The 21479-nt window shown below is 46.5% G+C and overlaps 1 protein-coding gene across 1 annotated transcript in view; it reads right to left on the reverse strand.

Annotated features, from left to right (window-relative positions):
* ucmaa (upper zone of growth plate and cartilage matrix associated a) overlaps positions 1 to 21479 on the reverse strand; it is a 48472-nt gene that overhangs the window by 15893 nt on the left and 11100 nt on the right. Inside the window, exons 2-5 of the mRNA XM_078234750.1 lie at positions 20828 to 20870; positions 7210 to 7472; positions 6477 to 6542; positions 6300 to 6395 (exon numbers count right to left, since the gene is read on the reverse strand). Of these exons, the coding sequence (XP_078090876.1) occupies positions 6300 to 6395; positions 6477 to 6542; positions 7210 to 7267 (220 nt within the window). The 5' untranslated portion in view covers positions 7268 to 7472; positions 20828 to 20870. The remainder of the gene's footprint in view (positions 1 to 6299; positions 6396 to 6476; positions 6543 to 7209; positions 7473 to 20827; positions 20871 to 21479) is intronic.

Genomic DNA, 21479 nt, shown 5'->3' on the forward strand with positions numbered 1-21479 from the left:
AAAATTCAGTAGAAATGCTGAGTAGGTTAAAATAATTGGCAGAGAGTAGGAAGCTCCTCAAAGCTCCTGCAGTTTACCTCAAAACTGAGTTTGCAAAATATTGTGGTGCTTTAAATAAATTTTACTGGAAACTTTTAACAGCGGCATGGTGGCACAGTGGTTAGCACTGCTGCCTTACAGCTCCAGGGACCCGGGTTCAATTCCCGCCTTGGGTCACTGTCTGTGTGGAGTTTGCACATTCTTCACGTGTCTGCTTGGACTTCCTCCTGGTGCTCCGGTTTCCTCCCACAGTCCAAAGATGTGCGGGTCAGATTAATTGGCCATGCTAAATTGCCATTTAGTGTCAGGAGAACTAGCAGAGGAAATATGTGGGGCTACAGGGATAGAGGCTGGGTGGGATTGTGGTCGGTGCAGATTCAATGGGCTGAATGGCCTCCTGCACTGTAGGGGTTTCATGAAAGAAAGAAGTCTCACAACACCAGATTAAAATCTAGCTAGTTTATTTGGTATCACGAGCTTTGATGAAGGAGCAGCACTCTGAAAGCTTGTGATACCAAATAAACCTGTTGGACTTAACCTGGTGTTGTGAGATTTCTTACCGTGCCCATCCCAGTCCAACCCCGGCATCTCCACAACCTGTCTATGAAAGAAAGCCCCAGCCTGCTTGTTAATGTTGGCTGTGGGCTACGAATGATTGCCAGAATCTTTGTGTATGTTGGCAGAATTCCGGACATGGTTAGGGGCACCTTTCTGTGTGTGGGTAATGGATCTGATAATCATGCCCACTTTCCTGAGATTGGAAGCTAATGTTGCCCTTTCAGACAGTGGCGGGAATGGCCACTGGCCAATAGCAGCAGTGCAACTGAAGTAATGATTGAAAGTGCAGAGTGGGGTTGAGTTGGATGCAGAGACTCACACGCTGGCGGGAGCTCGATGGAAGTTTCCAGTGGTCCCCGTGGTCTCAGTCTGTTGACGTGTTTACTGAATTAGGTAGTTTCAAATCAACTACAACATGTTTCTTATTCATTCACCCACAAAACAAAGTCTCAAAATAAAGTCCCATTTTACTCTAAGTAATCAAAATTCCCTTTTGTCTAAATCATTCCAGATTACGGTTAACAAAATATTTAAAAGTTAAAGAAATATAATCAACGTTAACAGTTTCACAACATTTATTAAAGCCTAAAGTTTTCTGATGTATCCAAAGACACTTTCAGATTACATCTACAGAGCGAGACTTTCCAAAAAGAAATTGAACCAATATTTCTGATCAAAGAGTCAATTATTAAGAATTAGATTAATTCAGAGGCCAAAATAGTCAGGATCCTAATCATTTTAATTTCCAGGAGTGTAACATTCTCCTGGGAATGTGCACTTGTTCAATCTTGAATCAAATGTCATTATTTTTGTAACGTAAGGATTTTCTACTGGAAAATGGCACAAAGAGCAGGTTGGATTCTCTCTGTTTACAGCCATCTTCATTATTAAAATACATGGAAGGAATGAAATTGGTTTTTGTCAGTCACACCAAATGAACAGTATCATTACAGGCAATGGATGACATGTGTATAACAGGCAATGGGTGACAGGTGTATAACAGGCAGTGGGTGACAGGTGTATAACAGGCAATGGGTGACAGGTGTATAACAGGCAGCGGGTGACAGGTGTATAACAGGCAATGGGTGACAGGTGTATAACAGGCAGCAGGTGACAGGTGTATAACAGGCAATGGGTGACAGGTGTATAACAGGCAGCAGGTGTGACAGGTGTATAACAGGCAGTGGGTGACAGGTGTATAACTGGCTGTGGGTGACGAGTGTATAACAGGCAGTGGGTGACAGGTGTATAACAGGCAGTGGGTGACGGGTGTATAACAGGCAGTGGATGACAGGTGTATAACAGGCAGTGGGTGACAGCTGTATAACAGGCAGTGGATGACAGGTGTATAACAGGCAGTGGGTGACAGCTGTATAACTGGCTGTGGGTGACGGGTGTATAACAGGCAGTGGATGACAGGTGTATAACAGGCAATGGGTGACAGGTGTATAACAGGCAGTGGATGACAGGTGTATAACAGGCAGTGGGTGACAGGTGTGTAACAGGCGGTGGGTGACAGGTGTATAACAGGCAGTGGATGACAGGTGTATAACAGGCAATGGGTGACAGGTGTATAACAGGCAGTGGATGACAGGTGTATAACAGGCAATGGGTGACAGGTGTATAACAGGCAGTGGGTGACAGGTGTATAACAGGCAGTGGATGACAGGTGTATAACAGGCAATGGGTGACAGGTGTATAACAGGCAGTGGGTGACAGGTGTATAACAGGCAGTGGATGACAGGTGTATAACTGGCTGTAGGTGACGGGTGTATAACAGGCAATGGGTGACAGGTGTATAACAGGCAGTGGGTGACAGGTGTGTAACAGGCGGTGGGTGACAGGTGTATAACAGGCAGTGGATGACAGGTGTATAACAGGCAGTGGGTGACAGGTGTATAACAGGCAGTGGATGACAGGTGTATAACAGGCAGTGGATGACAGGTGTATAACAGGCAATGGGTGGCAGGTGTATAACTGGCAGTGGGTGACGGGTGTATAACAGGCAATGGGTGACAGGTGTATAACAGGCAGTGGATGACAGGTGTATAACAGGCAGTGGGTGACAGGTGTGTAACAGGCGGTGGGTGACAGGTGTATAACAGGCAGTGGATGACAGGTGTATAACAGGCAATGGGTGACAGGTGTATAACAGGCAGTGGATGACGGGTGTATAACAGGCAGTGGGTGACAGGTGTGTAACAGGCGGTGGGTGACAGGTGGGTGACAGGTGTGTAACAGGCGGTGGGTGACAGGTGTATAACAGGCAGTGGGTGACAGGTGTGTAACAGGCGGTGGGTGACAGGTGTATAACAGGCAGTGGATGACAGGTGTATAACAGGCAATGGGTGACAGGTGTATAACTGGCAGTGGGTGACGGGTGTATAACAGGCAGTGGGTGACAGGTGTATAACAGGCAGTGGATGACAGGTGTATAACAGGCAGTGGGTGACAGGTGTATAACAGGCAGTGGATGACGGGTGTATAACAGGCAGAGGGTGACGGGTGTATAACAGGCAGCAGGTGACAGGTGTGTAACAGGCGGTGGGTGACAGGTGTGTAACAGGCAGTTGGTGACAGGTGTATAACAGGCGATGGGTGACAGGTGTATAACAGTGTATAACAGCCATTGGGTGACAGGTGTATAACAGGCAGTGAGTGACAGATTTATAACAGGCGGTGGGTGACAGGTGTGTAACAGGCAGTTGGTGACAGGTGTATAACAGGCGATGGGTGACAGGTGTATAACAGTGTATAACAGCCAGTGGGTGATAGGTGTATAACGGCAGAGTGACAGATTTATAACAGGCAGCGGGTGACAGGTGTATAACAGCCATTGGGTGACAGGTGTATAACAGGCAGTGAGTGACAGGTGTATTATTGGCAGCCAGTGCACTACTATCTGTTTTGTGCTAATATCGAAGAGGAATTACTTTTTTCAGTATTGATCTAATCACCGTAGGTCAGTATTTGATGCCCATCCCTAATTGCCCTGGAGATGGTGGTGAGTCACCTTTTTGAAATACTGCAGTCCAGGTGGTTTAGGTAAAGTTGCAGCGCTGTTAGGGAGGAGGTTTGCTAGTGATTTGATACAACTGAGTATCTCGCTCGGCCATTTCAGAGGGCAAGGAATGTTACTGATCCCTAATCACCCTTAAACTGAATGACTGGATTTTCAACTTCAGAGTGGTTATCAATTAACCACATTGCTGTGGCTCTGGAGTCACATGTAGGCCAGACCAGGTAAGGATGGCAGATTTCCTTCCGTAACGGGTATTAATGAACCCTTTGTGTGACAATCCAATAGTTTCAAGATGATTATTAATGAGACATTTATTAATAGAACTTAAATTTTCCATTTGTCCTTTGAACTCATGTCTCCAAAGCCTTAATGTGTGGATTGCTAACTCAGTAATAATATCACCATTCTCCCCTACCCTGGTACATAAAGACTGTGCACTGACATTTCAATTAGATTGTAAAAATTCAACAAAACCAAAAGTAGTTGCCTCAATCCCAATCAGTTTGGTTACTTAGTTTACTGTCAAGCATTATAACCCCAAAAGCTCTGGTTTCCTTCCGTAGTCCAAAGATGTGCAGGTTAGGTGGATAGGCCATGGTGAATGTGTGGGGTTACAGAGATAGGGTGGATGTTGTGCCAGGGTAAGATGCTCTTTTGGAGAGTCGGTGCAGACCTGATGGGCTGAATGGCCTCCTTCTGCACTGTAGCGATTCTCTGAATCAATAAGTCATTGTTCAATTGATCTCTCTCTTACTGATACCCAACATCCTTCACTGCGCAACATTGGGAATTCCTCTCCCAGTATTTCTTTCCTCCTATTTGATTCAGTTGGTACTGGATTGACCTCTGAATCAGAAGATACAGGTTCAAATTTCACAGTGAAGTGAAACAAATAGTCCAGGTTTGGCAGCACACAGGCTCTGCTTGGCAGTGTCTTTGTCTGGATGCAATATTAAATCCTGGCCTGGTCTGCCTGCTCACTGGCGTAAAGTGATCCTGCAGTTGAAGAATAGGGAATTCTGCTGGTGTGGTGGCCAGCATTCCTGACTCAACCAAAATTACCCAATGGAAACAATCGGCTCATTCCTTCTCTTCTATTTGGTGGGGCCTTGGGTGCAGAAGGACTGTTGTCACTGTGCTTTCAAAGTAATCCTTTGTCTACAAAAGATCAGACTTTTGAATGGTCCTATCATATATTGAATTGATCTTTCTCTTCACCCCATCTGTCACTGCAACGCTATATTCTGCACCCCTTCCTTTCCTTCTCCCTTATATACTCTATGAACAGTATGCTTTGTCTGGATAGAGCGCAAGAAACAATACTTTCCACTGTATCCCAATACATGTGACAATAATAAATCAAATCAATTCAAAAATTCCTCGGACTATCCTGAATCATAGAATCATACAGTGCAGAAGAGGCCCTTCAGCCCATCCAGTCTGCACTGACACATAGAAACACCTGAACTCCCACCTAATCTCATCTGCCAGCACTTGGCCCGTAGCCCTGACATGGAGAAAATCTATTTTTTCTGGAAAATAAAGGTTTTGGAAACCTCAGTTTCATAACAACACCTTCTTGGAAATGATTAAGATTTTACAATGGTAAAAGTGTGTGCAGGTTTTACTCCGGATACTGCCCAGGCCAGTAACTATATTAATGCAGCTATATCTTTTGCATCCTACTCCAACCCATTTAATATACAGAGCTTCAGAACTTTTTTGCTTTATTTCAAAATATTTGGACGTTTTATGCATGACATAACCAAAAAGAAAGTTTCTAACAGTAACGGAAAATGCAATCATTTAGTCAGATACAGTCCCACTTTCCCAGCCCCCAGTTGGATTTTCACAGCCGGTTCTGCTGACTGACAGGACCGTAGACCAATGGACAATGTTATTTTTATATAACAGCCACAGCACGTTTCACAGAACCTGCTCTGTGCACTGGGTGTAGCGGGGAATGAGCAGACTGAGGGGGAGACGGGGTGAGGGAGAGGGGGGGATAAAGATTTAAGATTGAAGGGATTGAGCTCCCGGGGACCTTTGGGGTAGTCTTGATTTGTCAAGCACTATAACAGGAGCCACTGTTGGAAGTTCTTGGATGTTAATGTCTGGAACAAACCCGAATGAATGAACATGTCACCAGCATGTCCTGTACCTCCCAGAACAGCCCCACTGAAACTCTCACTCCGACAGGGGGACTCAGGAAGGACCAACTTCTAATAGCCCAGGTCATGATGCACATTCGGCAGAATGTACATGAGGCAGGCTTTAATTTTCTTATCTGGATTTGAAAATAGAAGCAGTCTGGTCGACAGTTTTACCACGAAAGGTGAATCATTAAACACCAACTTCTTTAGAATTTACAACCCCAGCGCCAAGAGAAACATCAAACTCCCACTCTTAAAATATTCGCCTACTTAGACTATTTGAGGATCTGTTTTATCATCAGCCTTTATTTCTAAGTTTCCAAAAACCCTTCCAGTCCCAGGAAGTGGAGAGGGAGAGAATACACACACAGAGATACCATTCATTTCTGGGTCAATTTCCAATGACTGGGTGATTGATGGGTTATTGGGGGTGAGGTTACTCAGTGCCGGCACCTCTCCCTCTCCCGGGACTCTTCCCCCCCCCCCCCCCCTCTCCGAGGAAGTGTCTTTGAGCTGTGGACACTCACCCATCATTTCAGCCCTGGATTTGGGAGAGCGTTTGGTCCGCCGCTTGAAGAAATTGGAGGCGTCTGCTTCAGACACGAAAACCTGCTTCTTCATCCCTGCAGAATCAATAAAGACACTTTCATTGCTGAATATAGAGGTGGCTTTGTACTTTCACTCAGTATAGAAATGCTCCTTACGTTCCTGTTCCTCTGCTTTATTATCTGTGTCCACAGGGACGGCGGCGCCTTCACATTCCTTCAGAGCTACAGGTTAGAAGAGGAAAAAGTACAGAAGAGATCATTTTCCTGATAATGACAGGCACATTATAGAGCTGTCTCGCTTGTTTAAGACAGGGGGGACTGAAAGGACAGCCACATCTCTCAGGAAATGCACATTCTCAGTAGAGATTGCAGTTTGAGAATAACTCATTGAGGAGAGTGTGGCTGGGATTGATTTTCCAGAACAGATTAACTGCAAAATATGCTGGAATCTGAAACAATCCCATCACAGATTGTCGGATTTTTAAAAATGAACCCATTAAATAGAAATAATCCAATTAATTCCCCTGGAATTAACAACCAGGGAAGATAAATGATTGTTAGCGAGAAACTCCCATTGTTTGCAGAATTTAGATCAATTCCTTTCCTTTAAAAAAAAGTTTCTTTTTAGTAATGTGTTAATGAAAAATCCCATTAAGTAAAAAGGGTTAGCTGTTCGGAATCCAGGGTTAGTGGATATTTCCCCCAAACAAAGCACCCCCCCCCCTCCCCCCGAGGCGGAATCATTTCCCCCTTTCTTGGGGAAATCTGTCTGCTGTGATCCATAATTTCTCCCATCCGATAGCAAAGGGACCCAGCCACCGTTAAAATCACCGAATCGCATGAATTATTCTCCCAAGCGGGAGGACATTTGAAAAGATCTTTTACTCACTGGCCAGGATGAAGACAGCAGCGAGGCTGGAAAGGAACAAGACCTGTTTCCATTTCATTTCTGCAGAGGTGCTGCTGCTCAGAATGGTGAGTTGGGCAAAGTTTCTGGGTTGCAATTCTGAAATTCCACATGTGTAAGAGGGAGGGAGGGACAGGCTCCTGGCATTTCAATCCCAACAGGGGGTTGGGGGGGGGGGGAGGGGGGCGGGATCCTGGCTTCTCAGCACCTTCATCTCCAGAGTCAGGGGAGGAAGGGGTTTGGTTCTGAGGGAAGACACCAAAAACCACAAGTACATTTCATAGAATATTGAGAATAAATGGCCAGTGTCAAATATATATTTCAGATGTGATACACAAACACACCAAACTGGATCCATGCCCAGTTCACCCTGTCCCGAACACAGAGAGAGAGAGAGAGAATACTGAGCTGTGAATTTGTTAAAAGGGCAGTTCAGTATAAATACCAAACCGTATCAAAAAATCCAGGAAGAGGGAATTGACAATCCTTCACTAAGCACACCAGGTTTGAGTAATGGGCGGCACAGTGGTTAGCACTGCTGCCTCACAGCGCCAGGGACCCGGGTTCGATTCCCGGCTTGGGTCACTGTCTATGTGGAGTCTGCACGTTCTCCCGTGTCTGCCTGGGTTTCTTCCCACAGTCCAAAAGACATGCTGGTTAGGTGCATTGGTCATGCTAAATTCTCCCTCAGTGTATCCAAACAGGTGTCGGAATGTGGCGACTAGAGGATTTTCACAGTAACTTCATTGCAGTGTTAATGTAAGCCAGATTGACACTAATAAATAAACTTTAATCTTTGATTCAGTGACTTCTTGGACAGTTTAATATTATTGCAAAATAGCAACATCATAAATTTATTTTTTTATTCATGGGACATGGGTGTTGCTGGTGGGCCAGCATTTATTGCCCATCTCTAGTCGCCCAAAGGCAGTTGAGAATCAACCACATTGCTGTGGCTCTGGAGTCATATGTTGGCCAGACCGGGAAAGGACAACAGATTTCCTTCCCTAAAGAACTTTAGTGAGCCAGATGGGTTTTTCCGACAATTGGCAATGGTTTCACGGTCATCAGTAGATTTTTGATTCCAGATACATTTAATTGAATTCAAATTCCACCACTTGCCATGGCGGGATTCGAACTCAGATTCCCAGAGCAATACCCTGAGTTTCTAGATTAATAGACCAGTGATAATACCACTAGGCCGTTGCCTCTCCATTTAATCCGATGAAGACTCAAATCATAGAAATCATAGAAACCCTACAGTGCAGAAGGAGGCCATTCGGCCCATCGAGTCTGCACCGACCACAATCCCACCCAGGCCCTACCCCCACATATTTACCCGCTAATCCCTCTAACTACGCATCTCAGGGACAATTTTTAACCTGGCCAATCAACCTAACCCGCACATCTTTGGACTGTGGGAGGAAACCGGAGCACCCGGAGGAAACCCACGCAGACACAAGGAGAATGTGCAAACTCCACACAGACAGTGACCCGAGCCGGGAATCGAACCCGGGACCCTGGAGCTGTGAAGCAGCAGTGCTAACCACTGTGCTACCGTGCCGCCCCAAAACAAATATTATACCAAACAGAAAAATGCTGGAAAGTCTCAGTAGGTCTGACAGCATCTGTGGAGAGGGAGTAGATCCAATGTTGAGTCTAGACTAGGTGACCTTTCTTCAGAGCTGTCAGACCTGCTGAGATTTTCCAGCATTTTCTGTTTTTGTTTCAGATTCCAGCATTCACAGTATTTTGCATTTATCTTATTATACCAAATAGATTGTGTTTGTCTTTCAAGTATTCCCCTTCACATTGATAGATGTGGCTATCAATATCCACATCTGTAATGATGCACAATGAGTTGGTGAGAATTTGATGGTAGATAAATTCATTTCACAACAATGTCTCCAGTTAATTTTCCCAGCTCAAGAAAGTGGTCATTGCAGTTCTCGATTCGAGTAGCCTCAAGGTGATTAATGCCGACTCCATTTTCTTTCCCTCTAAACCAAACTGAGAATAGAAAGTGTTTTTTTTTAATGGATCCTTCTCAAACACCACCTACAGGCTTTCATTTGCTGGAAAGCAGATTTTTAAAATGTTCTCTCACTCTGAATCCATCCAAACGTGATCCGGGTGCACAGACGTCTTGAGCATTTCAATTTTTAAAAAACTTTTTTTATTGCAGAAGCAAAACAAACTTTGATCAAAGTCTTGCACTCAAACTGAACTCTTCGTGGAAAAAGAGAAGTGAGATTGGGGGGATGGGACTTTTACCTTCAGGACCTTATTTCAAATCCAGCCCCTGTTTGATCTTCAGAAGGGCAATGGGTTTGTGCAGTTCTCTTGCTTGTCTGTGTATGAAAGAGAAAGTGTCATTCTGGGGTGTGGGGAGATGATGGCTATTCCACCAGGAAGCAGAGGGCATTCAATGAATGCATTTGGAGAGTCAATTAACATCTATTTTACAAAATAACTTTGTTATCCATTATCACTTCTCCCCTGGATTATTATCTCTAAAGGAAGAATGTGCAGAGTTCGGGGGAGAAGGCAGCGAGAGGCACTGGATGAATTGCTCCTTCAGAGATCCCACACACGATGGGCCGAAAGGTCTCCGTTAGCTCAGTTGGCTGGACAGCTGGGTGGTGATACAGAGTGAGGCCAACAGCATGGGTTCTATTCCCGTACCGGCTGAGGGTCTTGCCTTCTCAACCTTGTCCCTTGCCTGAGGTGTGGTGATCATCAGGTTAAATCACCACCAGTCAGCTCTCCCCCTCAGGGGGGAAAGCAGCCTATGGTTACCTGGGACTTTGGCGACTTTCACTTCATTTGGATACTAATGGGGCCTCCAGAGTCCCACTGCTTCCTCTGGGGGGGTGGAGAGCCTTCCTGTCTGTAGCTCCCACTCACCCTCCAAACTGACCACCTCCTGTAAACTTCGCTGGCGAAGTGAGCACTGTGGGAACACAGGAATGGTCTGGCTGTTATCTTACCCATACCCACCACCAAGCTCAGCCTGTTAACTCTGTTCCTCTCTCTCCACAGATGCCAGACTTGCTGAGGTTTTCCAGCATTTTCTGTTTTTATTTCACATTTCTGATATTGGCAGTTTTGTAAAACTTTCGTGTCCTTGTCTAGTGGCTAGGTCTTGTAATCTGAGCGTGTTGAACTGTAGCTTTCATTTTGATCACCTCTGTTACCCTCCCGGTTGTTAGACACAATCCAACTCCGTTCCAATGCTCTTGTTTCCCACCAGGATATCTTGAAGATGAAAGGATGACTCGGTCAGCTCCATATCTGAGAACAATGTTACAAGATCCTGGGCCAAGATGCCTGTCTGTCATCGTGTTTAGAAGATGCAGAAAGACTCAAAAAGAAGAGCGAGCAACACAAAACTAATGATCATTTTAGTAGGTTAGGGTGCTATATAAATACAATGTCATATTGGTAATCCAGAGGCCCAGACTAATGCTGCAGGGACACGGATTCTAATCCCAACCACAGCAGCTGATGAGATTTAAATTGAATTAACAAAGCTGGAATTGAAAGCTACTCTCAGTAATGGTGACCATTGATTGTTGTAAAAACCCATCTGATTCACTAATGTCCTTTAGGGAAGGAAATCTGCCGTCCTTACCTGGTCTGACCTACATGTGACTCCAGAGCCACAGCAATGTGGTTAATTCATAACTACCCTAAAATTGAAAATCCAATTTAAGGATGATTGGGGATCATGAACATTCCATGAAAGAATGAATCAAAGAATGCAAGTTACTATTTTTGTTATTGCGCACTTTCATTGTGCTCGACTGAACTGCTGTCCTCAACGATTTAGCTCATTTGAATAATAATTTCTTGGATGTAAATGCCTACAAAGCCAATTGTTAGAGGGACACTGTGGTGAACCATCGTTGGTTCCCACCAGGTAGTGCTGAGCCAGGGTCTGGCCAGTACTATGAGTCTGTATATATGTTACTGTTGGGGTTAGGGTTGGGCTGTTCTACATGTTACTGTTGGGGTTAGGGTTGGGCTGTTCTACCTGTAATATAGTTCTTATGGTACATCCCTGTCGGGCTCCGCCTCCTGGGAGAGGTATAAAGGTCACTGCTCTGTCTGGGACCCTTCAGTCTGGGATCGTGTATTATATATGGTAGCTCTATTGTAGTAGTCAATAAAAGCCTTTATTTCCTCGAGCATCTCTAGCCTCGTGAGTTATATCGCGCATCAATTTTATTGATTACTAATTGAACTCTCGTCGTTGAAAAAAAAAGAAAACGACACAGAGAGCATGGAGCAAATGCTTAAACCCGAACGGCTTACGCTGGACCCACGTGCGGCGGGCGCCTCGAACACCTTCGACCACTGGTTGAAATGTTTTCAGGATTACCTCGAAGCCTCCGCAGCGGTCACCACCGACGCCGACAGACTCCGGGTCCTCCACGCGAGGGTAAGCGACGCTGTATATCTAGCGATCCGTGGGGCCACCGAATACAAAGGGGCCCTCGAGCTTCTTAAGAAGCACTACATTAAACCGCCAAACGAGATGCATGCTCGATATCTCTTAGCCACTCGACGACAGCAGCCCGGCGAAACGACGGAACAGTACGCGTGCGAGCTCCTACAGCTAGCCAGGGGCTGTAACTGCAAAGCAGTGTCGGCAGACCAGAACATGAACGACCTCGCTCGAGATGCGTTTGTGGCGGGAATCGGATCGTCCTATATCCGACTTCGGCTGTTGGAGCAAGGTAATCTCGATCTCACTAAGTCTATAGAGCTAGCGGATGCGCTAGAAATGGCCTCCAAAAGCCTGGCGATGTATCCCGACGACCACGTGGAGACAGCGTGGCAGGGGCAGTCACAGACCCCACTTCATTCAGCGGGACCGAAAAGCTGCGTGATTGCGTTCCCACCCTCGGGCCTGACGACGGCAGCAGCTCCAGGCGGCCCGCGGTGTTACTTCTGTGGGGGAGTGAAGCACACTCGGCAGTGATGTCCCGCTAAAGCGATGTTGTGCTCCTCCTGCGGCAAGAAGGGGCATTATTCGAAGGTATGGCGATCAAAACTTCCATCCAGGAACAGCAGTGCGGCGTGTGACTCCCCGGAGCCGGTTTCCTCGTCGTCGGCATCGTCAAGGGCTTCTTCCATGTGCGAGGCCAGGACGTCGCCATTCCAGATGACGGAGTTGCAAGAGACTTGCGACCACCAGGGGTCGCTGATTTTGGCGCCATCGCCCACGTGCGACCTATGGGAGCAGCCATTTTGGTCGGCACCGACCGCGAATGACCAGCAGGGGTCGTCATCATCCATCTCAGCTGCCTGCAGTGGCGCCCACGAACCAACGGTGGCGTCGATCATCCTGGACCAGGCAAAGCCTCACAGACTCGACAAGTCCATGATGGACATACAGCTAAACAAACGCACGATTTATTGTCTGTTTGACAGCGGGAGCACGGAGAGCTTTATTCACCCAGACGCCGTGAAGCGGTGTGGCCTCCAGATCCAGCCTGTCAAGCAGACAATTTCGATGGCGTCAAGGTCCCGGTCTGTCACCGTGCTAGGGAGTTACGTGGTAAATCTAACGGTGCAGGGCACGGTTTATGAGATCTTCAAGCTCCTGGTGTTACCGCACCTTTGCGCGCCAATACTCCTTGGACTAAATTTCATGGTCCACTTGAAGAGTGTAACCCTACAGTACGGTGGGCCACTCCCTCCGCTTTCAGTGGGAGACTCACAGCCTCTAAATTGCCCAACGCGCTCCACCTGTAGCCTCTCGACGCTTAAGATTACCACACCCTCCTTATTCCAGAATCTCGTGCCAGGCTGCAAGCCCATTGCGACTAAGAGTAGGCGTTACAGCGCTGAAGATCGGATCTTCATTCGATCTGAGGTTCAGCGGCTCCTCAAGGAAGGGATCATACAACCTAGCGCTAGTCCTTGGAGAGCGCAGGTCATGGTGGTCAAGAGTGGGAACAAACCCCGGATGGTCAGAGACTATAGTCAGACCATTAACAGATACACGCAGCTGGATGCGTATCCCCTCCCGCGCATATCTGACATGGTCAACCAGATTGCGCAGTACTGGGTGTTCTCCACCATCGACCTAATGTCTGCCTACCACCAGCTCCCCATTCGCCCAGAGGACCGACAATACACGGCCTTTGAGGCGGATGGTCGATTGTACCATTTTCTAAGGGTTCCTTTTGGTGTCACGAATGGGGTCTCGGTCTTCCAGTGTGCTATGGACCGAATGGTACATAGAACATAGAACATAGAACATTACAGCGCAGAACAGGCCCTTCGGCCCACGATGTTGCACCGACCAGTTAAAAAAACGGACTGCGGGCTACCTTCCCGTACCTGGATAACGTCACCATCTGCGGCCATGACCAGCAGGACCACGATACCAACCTTCTTAGATTCCTACGCACTGCATCTCGCCTGAATCTGACCTACAACAGGGAGAAGTGTGTATTTTGCACGCGCCGCCTAGCTATCCTCGGATACGTGGTGGAAAACGGGGTCATTGGCCCTGATCCAGACCATATGCGCCCCCTCCTCGAACTTCCCCTGCCCACTAGCGTAAAAGCACTGAGAAGATGCTTAGGCTTCTTCTCTTACTACGCACAGTGGGTTCCCAATTGCGCGGACAAAGCCCGTCCGCTCATCAAGTCCACCTCTTTTCCCCTAGCACCAGAGGCTCGTTTGGCCTTTGAAGAACTAAAAGCCGACATCGCGAAAGCCACGATGCACACTATCGATGAGTCCATCCCCTTCCAGGTGGAGAGCGATGCATCTGATTTCGCCCTGGCCGCCACACTTAACCAGGCGGGCAGGCCCGTTGCCTTTTTCTCTCGCACCCTCCAAGGCCCCGAAACTCGACATTCAGCGGTGGAAAAGGAGGCCCAGGCCATTGTGGAGGCCGTCCGGCATTGGCGCCAGTACTTGGCGGGAAAACGGTTCTCCCTGCTCACGGACCAGCGGTCCGTGGCGTTCATGTTCAATAATACGTTACGGGGCAAGATCAAGAACGATAAGATCTTGAGGTGGAGAATCGAACTCTCCACCTATAATTACGACATCATGTATCGTCCAGGGAAACTCAACGAGCCCTCGGATGCCCTGTCGCGTGGAACATGCGCCAGTATGCAGGAGAATCGATTGCAGGCTCTCCACAATGACCTCTGCCATCCAGGGGTCACTCGGCTCTACCACTTCATAAAAGCCCGGAATCTACCTTACTCGGTGGAGGATGTCAGGTCCACAACCAGAAGCTGCCGGGTATGCGCGGAATGCAAACCGCACTTTTACCGACCTGACAGGGCACAACTCGTTAAGGCCACTCGTCCCTTCGAAAGACTGAGTGTGGATTTTAAGGGCCCCCTTCCCTCGACAGATCGGAATGTGTACTTCCTCAATGTGATTGATGAGTACTCACGATTCCCTTTTGTCATTCCCTGTTCTGATATGACCGCTGCCACGGTTATCAAGGCATTTCGTGATCTTTTCACCCTGTTCGGTTACCCCTGTTACATCCACAGCGATAGGGGCTCGTCGTTCATGAGCGATGACTTGAGGCAATACCTGCTCTCATACTGGATTGCCTCTAGTAGAACCACGAGCTACAACCCATGGGGTAACGGACAGGTGGAACGTGAGAATGCTACAGTCTGGAAGGCTGTCTTACTGGCGTTGAAGTCTAAAGGCCTTCCAGTCTCCCGTTGGCAAGAGGTGCTCCCTGATGCGCTCCACTCCATACGCTCACTCCTGTGTACGGCAACCAACGCTACTCCCCATGAGAGACTGTTTTCATTCCCTCAGAAGTCTTCCTCTAGGACCTCATTACCGTCTTGGTTGACGTACTCAGGACCTGTCCTCCTGCGGCGACATGTTAGGACCCGCAAGTCCGACCCTTTGGTTGAACAGGTCCATCTCCTCCACGCCAACCCTCAGTATGCCTATGTGGCATACCCTGACGTGCGAGAGGACACGGTCTCGATTCGAGACCTGGCACCAGCAGGGGGCTTGGAAACCCCTGTCGCTCCCATACCTCCTGTTAGAGACCCCCCAACTATTGTTTCCCCTCCTGACACGGCGCGGGCAGCATCGGGACCATCACTTAACCCTTTTACTCCCGTGTACAGCTTGCCTGAGTCCAGGAGATGTTCGCCACTTCAAGGCGTGTCCGAGTTCAGCGGATTGTCACCACCTCGGGGTCTACCGGCCCGTGAGACATTGGAGGAGCCGTTGGACACCGCCTTGGGGAGAACGCCACCGCGAGTGCCTACACCGGTGTCATCGCCGGTGTTGAGGAGGTCACAACGACGGTGCGGTCCCCCAGACCGTCTGAACTTATAGACTGATGACCAATTGTTCTGTGTTTTTGTACCCCGCCGGCCTTTGTTTTCAAAGGAGGGGTGAATGTGGTGAACCATCGTTGGTTCCCACCAGGTAGTGCTGAGCCAGGGTCTGGCCAGTACTATGAGTCTGTATATATGTTACTGTTGGGGTTAGGGTTGGGCTGTTCTACATGTTACTGTTGGGGTTAGGGTTGGGCTGTTCTACCTGTAATATAGTTCTTATGGTACATCCCAGTCGGGCTCCGCCTCCTGGGAGAGGTATAAAGGTCACTGCTCTGTCTGGGACCCCTCAGTCTGGGATCGTGTATTATATATGGTAGCTCTATTGTAGTAGTCAATAAAAGCCTTTATTTCCTCGAGCATCTCTCGCCTCGTGAGTTATATCGCGCATCAGACACTTTTAACTTTCTGCTGCCATCCAGCCTATTGGAGAAGCACTGAGCAAAGTGAACACATTTTCTGAGGGAGGGAGAAGGGGAGGGATTTGATGGGAGTCTGTCTCCATTACCAACATAGTCTTCTAGTTGCTGGCTTATCAGTGACACTGTCAGGGCCCTGTGTACTGAGTGAACATCTGTGTACCAGCTGACCACTTGTGTACCAATTGATCATCTGTGTACCAACTGACCATTTGTGTACCGACTGACCATCTGTGTACCGACTATCTGTGTACTGACTGACCATCTGTGTACCGATTGCCCATCTGTGTACCAACTGATCATCAAATGGATCGCTTGTTCCATGAATGTGCATCTTATAAACCATGAGGACTATCCAGGAAGCCAAAAGGAAGAGTAAAGCATAGCTGATGGATAAGGTGAAGTGGGGTGAGATTTGGATGGAGAGAGGGAAGGAGTGCTGGAATGAGGGGGATTTAGTTACTGAAGGAAATCTATGAATTGGGGTACAGCCAGTGGAGGAAAGTTGGAGCGGATGGAGAGCAGGGTGAGAGTTAGTGAAGGAATTATAGAGTGATTTGAGCAGCTGAATTCTGGCCTCACTAAACGTACATATTGAATTTGTATAGCGTCCACTTCCTGCTCAGCAGACACGAGAATAGTTTAGCTGTGGAAGCAAAACTGGCAGTGGTAACTTTGCTGCATTATTTTAAGGAAACCAAAATATGTGCGGAAAATGTATTTGCTTTCCAAGCATTCCAATAACCTGTTTGTTTTTGTGGTGGCTGAGGTATAAATATTGGCAAAACACCTTGGATCTCTGACATTCACCTGGGCAGACAAATGAGCCTCAGTTTTAATATCCTACCTGAAAGACACCAAAAATACATCACAGCACTGAAATGTCAGCCTGGAATTCTGATCACCAATCCTGTGAACCAAGTCAAACTACAGAGGAACACTGAGTGAATTAATTGCAAATCTACCTACGGAGGTAATGAATTGGATAAAGTTCAATCTGATCTCATGCCCACCCTCTCAGCAGCCAATGGCAATGCTACGCAGTTGGAGTAACAGCACAAAATTAGGGAGTTCTGGGCGGCACGGTGGCACAGTACCTAGCACTGCTGCCTCACAGCGCCAGGGAACTGGGTTCGCTTCCCAGCTCAGGTCTCCGTCTGTGCGGAGTTTGCACGTTCTCCCCGTGTCTGCGTGGGTTTCCTCCCACAAGTCTGAAAGACGTGCTGGTTCGGTACATTGGCTACCCGAACAGGCGCCGGAGCGCAGCGACTCGGGGATTTTCACAGTAGCTTCATTGCAGTGTTAATGTGAGCCTACTTGTGACACTAATAAATAAACTTAAAGTCTTAATTTTTACCCACACAAACAACAAGAGAGAAATTTCTCCCACTGCCACTTAAAACCAAGGAAAAGTTAAAGTGATCATTATGCTTTTGTTTATTGTTTGGAAATTTGTAAAAATCATTGGTAAAACTTCTCATCATAGAGTCATAGAGTCCCAGAGGTTTACAGCATGGAAACAGGCCCTTCGGCCCAACTTGTCCATGCCGCCCATTTTAAAAAAAAAAACCCTAAACTAATCCCAATTGCCCGCATTTGGCCCATATCCCTCTATACCCATCGTACCCATGTAACTATCTAAATGCTTTTTAAAAGATAAAATTGTACCCGCCTCTACTACTACCTCTGGCAGCTTGTTCCAGACACTCATCACCCTCTGTGTGAAAACATTGCCCCTCTGGACACTTTTGTATCTCTCCCCTCTCACCTTAAACCTATGCCCTCTAGTTTTAGACACCCCTACCTTTGGGAAAAGATATTGACTATCTAGCTGATCTGTGCCCCTCATTATTTTATAGACCTCTATAAGATCACCCTTCAGCCTCCTACGCTCCAGAGAAAAAAATCCCAGTCTATCCAGCCTCTCCTTATAACTCAATCCAGTAGCATCCTAGTAAATCTTTTCTGCACTCTTTCTAGTTTAATAATATCCTTTCTATAATAGGGTGACTAGAATTGCACACAGTATTCCAAGTGTGGCCTTCCCAATGTCTTGTACAACTTCAACAAGACATTCCAACTCCTGTATTCAATGTTCTGACCAATGAAACCAAGCATGCCGAATGCCCCCTTCACCACTCTGTCCACCTGTGACTCCATTTTCAAGGAGCTATGAACATGTACTCCTAGATCTCTTTGTTCTATAACTCTCCCCAATGCCCTACCATTAACTGAGTAAGTCCTGCCCTGGTTCAATCTACCAAAATGCATCACCTCGCATTTGTCTAAATTAAACTCCATCTACCATTCGTCAGTCCACTGGTCCGATTGATCAAGATCTCGTTGCAATTGGATATAACGTTCTTCACTGTCCACTATGCCACCAATCTTAGTGTCATCTGCAAACTTACTAACCATGCCCCTATATTCTCATCCAAATCATTAATATAAATGACAAATAACAGTGGGCCCAGCACTGATCCCTGAGGCACACCACTGGTCACAGGCCTCCAGTTTGAAAAACAACTCTCTACAACTACCCTCTGGCTTCTGTCAAGAAGCCAATTTTGTATCCATTTAGATACCTCACCCTGGATCCCATGAGATTTAACCTTATGCAACAACCTACCATGCGGTACCTTGTCAAAGGCCTTGCTAAAGTCCATGTAGACAACATCAACCGCACTGCCCTCATCTACCGTCTTGGTTACCCCTTCAAAAAACTCAATCAAATTTGTGAGACATGATTTTCCACTCACAAAGCCATGCTGACTGTCCCTAATCAGTCCTTGCATCTCTAAATGCCTGTAGATCCTGTCTCTCAAAATACCTTCCAATAATTTACCCACCACAGATTTGGTTTGAAATCAGTTTTGTAATAATTCCTTCCCTTTCTTTCATTGAATTCTTTACCTAAATTAAAACATCAGCAACTACTTTCCACCTCTGGATTACTTGCTTCTATATGTGTGTAATTTATATGCTGAGGTCAGATAGAGTCATAGAGATACACAGCACAGAAACAGGCCCTTCGGCCCAACTCATCCATGCCGGCCAGGTTTCCTAAACTGAACTAGTCCCATTTGCCTGTGTTTGGTCCATATCCCTCTAAACCTTTCCCATCCACGTATCTGTCCAAATGTCTTTTAAATATTGTAATTCTACCCGCCTCTACCGCTTCCTCTGGCAGCTCATTCCATACACGCATCACCCTCTGTGTGAAAAAGTTGCCCCTCAGGTCCCTTTTAAATCTTTCCCCTCTCACCTTTAACCTATGCCCCCTAATTTTCCCCTCCCCTGGGTAAAAGACCTTGACTATTCATCTTATCTATGCCCCTCGTAATTTTATAAAACTCTATTATGTCACCCTTCATCCTTCTACACCTCAGGGAAAAGGTCCCAGCCTATCCATCCTCTCCTTATAATTCAATCCTTCCAGTCCAGTAACATCCTTGTAAATCTTTTTTGCCCCCTTTCCAGTTTAATAACATCCTTCCTATAGCAGGGCGACCAAAACTGTACGCAGTACTTCAAATGCGGCCGTACTAATGTCTTGTACAGTCGTAACATAACGTCCCAACTCCTGTACTCAATGCTCTGACCGATGAAGGCAAGTGTGCCAAACATCTTCTTCACCAACCTGTCTACCTGTGATGCCGCTTTCAAGAAACAATGTATCTGCATCCCTAGGTCACTCTGTTCGACAAGACTCTACCCAACGCCCGACCATTAAGTGTGTAAGTCCTGCCCTGGTTTGTATTACCAAAATGCAACACCTTGCATTTATCTGAATTAAACTCCTTCTGCCATTCCTTGGCCCAGCTGATCAAGATTTTGTTGTAGTCTTAGATAACCTTCTTCAATGTCCACTACACCACCAATTTTGGTGTCATCTGCAAACTTACTAACCATGCCTCCTATTTTCTCATCCAAATCATTCATATAACTGACAAACAACAGTTTTAAAATGTATTTATTAGTGTCACAAGTAGACTTACATTAATACTGCAATGAAGTTACTGTGAATATCTCCTAGTCGCCTCACTCCAGCGTCTGTTTGGGTACACTGAGGGAGAATTTAGCATGGCCAATGCACCTAACAGCATGTCTTTCGGAGTGTGGGAGAAGACCAGAGCATCTGGAGGAAACCCATGCAGACACGGGGAGAACGTGCAGATTCTGCACAGACAGTGACCCAAGCCGGGAATCGAACGCAGGTCCCTGGTGCTGTGAGGCAGCAGTGCTATAGTGGGCCCAGCACCAATCCCTGTGACACACCTCTTGTCACAGGCCTCCAGTCCAAAAAGTAACCGTCTACCACTACCCTCAGTTCCCTACCGGCAAGCCAATTTTGTATCCAATTGGCTCGATGCCAGATCAAATGTAGCTAATATTACCCAACTTGGATTTCAACTTGTACCCGACACCAGGAAAGAGGTTTTGGTTGCTTAGCCCGTTTCCATCCATCACTTATTAGTGGCCAAAGTTAGACTTCACCCTCCCACCTGCTCCCTCCAGTCCTGCAACACATAAATAAACCTCCCTAAAATTACATGCAAAATCAAATTTTATTCCTTTCTTTTAAATGTTTAGCTCCATTTAACTCCTGACAGAAAAAAAGTCACTGCCTTTATTCAACCTAATCACAAATAAGAAGTTTGCTTTGAAAATAATTGCTCAGAATTTGCTTTAATTTGATCTGCAAAGGATGAATTATCCACCCTATTGTTATACTAGTAACATTTCAGTTGATGCAGTAGATGTAACACATATACCTCAATCCCTGCCAGTAAGCTATTCAGAACACAAAACCTTAGATGAACCCACCTTCAACATTCCATCTCGCTCCCACTTAAACAGGCCACAGTGGCTGGAAAAAAACAGAAGAAATTATAATTGAGTTAGTCTCATAAATCATCATTTCTGAGGTCACTCCAATGGTTTGAAATACATTAATACTTGCAATTCAAAATGAAGACCTGAGTTCCCAGAATCCCATGAAGTTATTACAATATTGTGACCAGTTCAGATGAAGATGCAAAAACAGAGATCAGCATCATTTAGAAAGAGACCCACTTGTGCTTAAGAGCATCCAATGTGTGTGACTATTGAGGATAACAGACTGTAGTGGCATTTATTCCATGACATTTAAATAGATACCAAACCTGACATTGCGTGCGTTGTGCAAATGCATTAATGTCTCCTGTGGCCTGCTACTCATTACTGTAGTCTGGAAGCGGCGGTAAAAACCAAAATAAAACTCTGACACAGCACAAAGTAGAGTTAATTTATTAGTCACAAGTAAGGCTTACATTAACACTGCAATGAAGTTACTGTGACATTCCCCTAGTCACCACAGTACGGTACCTGTTCACGTGAATGCACCGAACCAACACACCTTTCAGAATGTGGGAGGAAACTGGAGCACCCAGAGGAAACCCACACAGACACGGGGAGAACGTGTAAACTGCACACAGTG

This window comes from Mustelus asterias, chromosome 19, assembly GCF_964213995.1.
Source record: "Mustelus asterias chromosome 19, sMusAst1.hap1.1, whole genome shotgun sequence".
NCBI classification, from domain to species: domain Eukaryota; kingdom Metazoa; phylum Chordata; class Chondrichthyes; order Carcharhiniformes; family Triakidae; genus Mustelus; species Mustelus asterias.